At 34.9% G+C, this 6,000-nt stretch overlaps 1 protein-coding gene across 2 annotated transcripts in view; it reads left to right on the top strand.

Moving 5' to 3' along the window:
* The first annotated feature begins 2,984 nt into the window (after positions 1–2,984).
* Positions 2,985–6,000, top strand: part of LOC140821504 (uncharacterized) — a 47,801-nt gene continuing 44,785 nt past the window's right edge. For both annotated transcript variants that reach the window (XM_073181997.1, XM_073181996.1), the window contains exon 1: positions 2,985–3,295. In XM_073181997.1, coding sequence (XP_073038098.1) covers positions 3,246–3,295 — 50 coding nt within the window. In that variant the 5' untranslated portion in view covers positions 2,985–3,245. The remainder of the gene's footprint in view (positions 3,296–6,000) is intronic.

Here is a 6,000-nt window from a genome sequence, read left to right as displayed (position 1 = left end):
GTCCATTTCTCAGCGTTCCGAGACGCAATTCTAAATGCTGCGAGCATGATCAGTCTCAGTTCTCGAGTACACACAAAATTAATCAATAAAAACATAAAAACTCATCCAATACCTCTGAAAAACACGGTTCAATCGAATCCGCTAAACACCGCTGAGCGATTCGTTAAACCAAAGGCATGACAATAAATTCGTAACTGTCCATACCTATTCGAATGCGGTCTTCGGTATAATCAACATCTCGGACATCTCAGCTGGAATGAGAGATTATATGCTAAGTTGTCGAAATGTGAGTTCTGGCTGAGACATGTTATGTTTTTGGGACATATCATATCTGGAGACGGTATCTCCGTGGATCCGAGTAAAGTGGAAGCTGTGATCAGTTGGCCTAGACCGACTTCTGTGCCAGAGATGCGCAGTTTCATGGGTCTAGCAGGTTATTACCGACGATTTATTCGAGATTTCTCCAGTATTGCGAAGCCGATTACACAGTTGACACAGAAGAATGCGCCATTTGTGTGGTTTGAAGCCTGTGAGTCTAGCTTCTTGGAGTTGAAGAAACGGCTGACCGGTGCTCCAGTATTGATGATACCTTCAGGTACGGGTGATTTCGTTGTATATTGTGATGCATCTCACAGAGGGTTAGGATGTGTTCTTATGCAGCAAGGGCATGTGATTGCGTATGCCTCGAGACAGTTGAAGCCACACGAGATTCGATACCCAATTCATGATCTTGAATTGGCGGCTATCGTATTTGCACTAAAGATCTGGCGTCACTATCTCTATGGCGAGAAATTTGAGATCTACTCTAATCACAAAAGCCTGAAGTATCTGTTTTCTCAGTCAGAGTTGAACATGAGACATCGTAGATGGCTTGACTTATTGAAAGATTTCGATTGCGAGAAAAAGTACTATCTAGGGAAGTCAAATGCGGCAGCGGATGCCTTGAGTCGAAAGGTATGTTCCATATCCTTATCAACGATAGGTGTTTCGAATTTAGTTGAAGATTGTTGTTTGTCTGGTTTAGCATTTGACACAGATAGCAGACCATTGAGATTTGCTACGATTCGAGTCGAGCCAGATTTGATTTTGAGAATCAAAGAAGCACAAAGGACTGATCAGAATATTCAGAAGTCAGTTAAGATGGTCAGATCAGGGCATTTGTCAGAATATCAGGTACATGATCATGTTTTGTACGTGAATAACCGTATTGTAGTGCCAGATGTTTCTGCTTTGAAACAACAGATATTGTCAGAAGCGCATTGTAGTCGGTTCAGTATTCATCCTGGTGGCAGAAAGATGTATAATGACTTGAAGACACAGTTCTGGTGGAAACAGATGAAGTCAAATATTGAAGAGTTTGTATCTAAATGCTTGAATTGCCAACAGGTGAAGGCCGAGAGAAAGAAGCCCGGAGGTTTACTTCAGAGTCTATCTATTCCTGAATGGAAATGGGACCACATTTCCATGGATTTCGTTACAAAGTTACCACGATCCTCCCGGGACTGTGATGTGATTTGGGTCATTATTGACAGATTGACCAAATCAGCTTGTTTTATTCCGTATAGAATGACGTACCGACATGATCAGATGGCAGATGTATATGTCAGAGAGGTAGTCAGATTGCATGGTGTGCCGCAGTCTATCGTATCAGATCGTGATCCCCCGATTCACTTCACATTTCTGGCACAGTTTGCCAGCAGGCTTCAGGTACGACATTGCACCTGAGTACTGCATACATCCCCAGACAGACGGACAGTCAATAGGCTTGTGAGTTGTGGATATTGATTATGTTGTGTTGATATGACTGGTATCGAGAAACTACGCCGTTATGCCGTTGATTGTATCGAGATGTATTATTGATTCACATATGTGTTGATTGGAGTTAGAAACTTGATATAAAACATCTTGTATCTATCATTTCAGATTTGTTTTGATAGCTTCGGACATTGAGATTTCGATCTAGACAAAGACTACGACGACGAAAGGTATAATTCATGTTGATTCGGGAAGATACAAACTCGAATTAGACTTGATTTGAGTTTCCAAAAATCACATACTAGGTTATATGTTTATGCTTTGTCTATTGATTTATATTTATAAGCATTAAGATAGGAGAGTCATTGGCAGAATTGACTAATTTCTAGATGTTCGGTGGTATCGACGCAATAGGAGCAGATTGACTCCGATTGTAGACATTCGATACAGACAGGACCGAAGTCTAGGAATAAGACGTACCGTCACCCCGATTGGGAGGGTAGGGTGGCAGACCGTGACGTCTTATTCACACCGGGATCCCTAGAGTTAGACAAGAGGTTGAGTCAAGATATGAGTTGATTTAGATTGCATTCTTATATTGATCATGTTTCATAGACTATGGGACATGTGATTATTAATTCTTATTCATGATAGTATGTTTCATGATTATATTGTGTATATGCATGTTTACCATGTTTTATACTGGGATTTGTTCTCACCGGAGTTTTCCGGCTGTTGTGTCTGTATGTGTGCATAACAACAGGGTGGGGCAGGATCAGGGTCACGACAAAGGTGAGAAATCAAGATAGCGTGGTGATTTCGGGCGTAGAAAAATTACTAGTTGTTTCTTACTAGACTTATACTGATTTTTTAAACACTAGTGACATCTTTGTAGTTGAACAAGTGTATGATCTTTTGAATAAAGTGCAATGGAACATGTTGTATAATATATTGTGTATGTTTGTATACATTTGAATTAATGTTAAAAAGCAAAATTTTGACCCACATTTTCTAATGAAGATCCAATTAATCCCAAAAAGAATTGAGTTAGAGCCCGGGTCCCCACAACAGGTCTGTTCTGCTGAATTTTATCTTGACTCTGAAGGTGTTACATTTTCTTCTTTTAATTTTATATATAGTTGTTTGCTCATGTTCGTTTTTATAAATCATTACGTCCCGTACATTTGTTATTATCATTAATTTTTTTCTTCTCAAATATATGATTTGAAGTTTAATGAACAAAAAATTGACATTTTGGTCATGAATGACAGTGTCAACTTTTGCACAGTTGTTGTCTGAATAGGAGCAACTCCTGAACTTTTTCCACACTGAAACCTTCTATTAAAACAAGAACTTGTGGCCTGGTTATCATACTAATTGTGAGGACTTGAGTCATATGCTATATGTAAATGGTATTCATTTGATGTAGATTTACTTATGCTTTTGGTGTAACGTCTTCAAGTATCGTCGTGGTGGTTATCGTGGGTGCAATGGGGGAGGAATTTGAAGGTCAGTTGATTATCACCTGGCTTTGTAAGCTGTAAGTTTTGGTCTTTGTAGCTCCTGTGTTATTTACTTGTCTAACATTTCAGGATCATATGAATAAAACTAGGGATGTCTGTTTAACTGAAGTTTATCACGATGGTGAAGATTTGCATTTTCAGCTTTGTAATTTGATGTATGGCTCTTTACTTTTGTGTTTTTTATGGATCATTACAAGCCATACACTCTTTTTTAGCATTAATTTTTCCTTATTCGATCTTTGATATGGAGGTTCGAGGAACAAAAATTTGACCATTTGGTCATGGATGAAGTTCAATGTTTGCAAATTTGTGTCTGAATCAGTAGCAACTTCTGAATTTTTTTTCGGCACTGAAACTTTCTATTCAAACAAGAACTTATGGCCTAGTTGATTATACTAATTATATGGACTCGAAATATGCTATAGTAAATGGTAGACATTTGTTGTAGTGTTTCTTCTTCGTCCTCTTGGCAAGATTTGAAGGTCAGTTGATTGTCACCTATCTTTTTAGTTATTGTGTTATTAACTTGTGTAACATTTCAGTATCATATGAGAAAGAAAAGCAGGGAATGTCTGTTCTGCTGAATTTTATCTCGACTCTGAAGGTTTTACATTTTCTTCTTTTAATTTTATATATAGTTTTTTGCTCATGTTCGTTTTTTATATATCATTAAGTCCCGTACATTTGTTTTTATCATTAATTTTTTCTTCTCAAATATATGATTTTGAAGTTTAATGAACAAAAAATTGACATTTTGGTCATGAATGACCATGTCAACTTTTGCACATTTGTTGTCTGAATAGGAGCAACTCTTTGAAACTTTTCCGCACTGAAACCTTCTATTAAAACAAGAACTTGTGGCCTAGTTATCATACTAATTGTGAGGACTTGAGTCATATGCTATAAGTAAATGGTATTCATTCGATGTAGAATTACTTTTGCTTTTGGTGTTTTCCTTTTGATAATACCCGAAGTATTTGATCAATCAGATTGGAAACTTGATGATACCAAGTTAGAAATTCTTGGACTAGAACTTATATCTGGGTAAAGCAATTATTCAATCTATGCTTTCCCAGGTATTTTGTTTTTTTACTTCAAATTTTTTTGACTGACCTTAAAATTTAAAATTTTCACCTTTCACTTCTCGCTTATGTTTGCAAACTTGCTTGGATTTTAAAGTGTAACATATGACAAAATAAATGAACTTCACTACTTGCTATTAGAGAATATGGTGAATTGAAATTTCTCCGATGTCTTTGCAAATTCGATAATGCTAAAAACCATGAGCTGTAATTGTATATTTGGGCGTGTGCTTGGTTTCACCATTAACTTTTGGTTAAGGGATACAAGGGTAGTCTTAATTGGCTGTAAATATTCTTAAATCATTCTTATTCCATGTGGTAACCTGACAAGAATGAGTTAATTTGTAAAAACAAAATGTTACGAGTTCCAATGTAGGTTGAACCTTATTTTAGACTAGGTACAGTCAAGTTAACTCTGTCCATCGCAGATCGAAAACTTAGTTTTCTATTTTCCCGGTCAGTTTTAATCTCTCGATTCCATATTCTTGATTTTTCTTTTAGTTACGACCTGAGAACTTTAAGCACAGCCTCTTAATCGATACGTGAACTTTTGGTTGTTTTGGTTTCTAATGGTTGTCGGCTGATTGTGGATAGTCATTTATATTTACATATACATAATGGAATCTTTAGCCTGGTATGCATCTGAATTATTCAGTCTTTATAACCTTAATTTTAAAGCCTTGTCATGTAAAATTTTCATATATTATTAAATTTATAATTTTTTACGAATAGTTTTTTTCAAAAAAATTATTTTATTTTAAAATGATCCGCTTGTTTATTTTTACCTTTCTATTGATCTTCGCAACAAAACTTTGATGATAGATAATTTTTCTCATTCTTTTTCAGAAAATATTTGAAACATAATTAGTATTGAATAATTTGTTCGACTTACGTCGCTAACGATCCAGTTTTCAGCTTTTTATATATCATTAAATCTCATATATTTGTTTTTTTATCGTACATTTGTTTTTTATCAATATTTTTTTTCTTTCTCAGTATATGATTTTGAAATTTAATGAACAAAAATTGACATTTTGGTCATGAATGACGGTCAACTTTTGCACATTTGTTGTCTGAATCAGAGCAACTCCTGAACTTTTTTACACACTGAAACCTTCTATTCAAATAAGAACTTATGGCCTGGTTGATCATACTAATTGCGATGATTTGAGATATATGCTATAAGTAAATGGGTAGGCATTACATTTGTTGTAGATTTGCTTATGCTTTTGGTGTTTTCCTTTTGATAATATCCTAAGAATTTGATCAACCAGATTCGGAAACTTGATGATACCGAGTTTAGAAATCCTTGAACTAGAACTTTTAGCGGGGCATCGTCTTTATTCAATCTATGCTTTCTCATCTCTTGGTTTTTTGTTTTTAAGCCTTCGTTTTTTTTTAAAAAAAAATTATTGTATTCTTGAAGTATTTATGAGAAAATTTGATATGTTTTACATTATATACTCACCTGGGTTTTCTTTAATATTTTAAATCCTTACAAATAAATTTTTTACTTCATTTTAAAATGTTTAGCTTTAACATTTTTATTTTCTATAATTTAGACAAAAATTGATGTTTAAAAGTTAATACTTTTACAAAAAAAAAAAATTAGATTCTAGAAATTTAATGATTAATGAATA

Source organism: Primulina eburnea, unplaced genomic scaffold, assembly GCF_022965805.1.
Source record: "Primulina eburnea isolate SZY01 unplaced genomic scaffold, ASM2296580v1 ctg594_ERROPOS2624828+, whole genome shotgun sequence".
In the NCBI taxonomy this organism is placed as follows: Eukaryota; Viridiplantae; Streptophyta; class Magnoliopsida; order Lamiales; family Gesneriaceae; genus Primulina; species Primulina eburnea.
The sequence above is the reverse complement of the archived record's forward strand: the minus strand, read 5'-3'. Positions and strand labels throughout refer to the sequence as shown.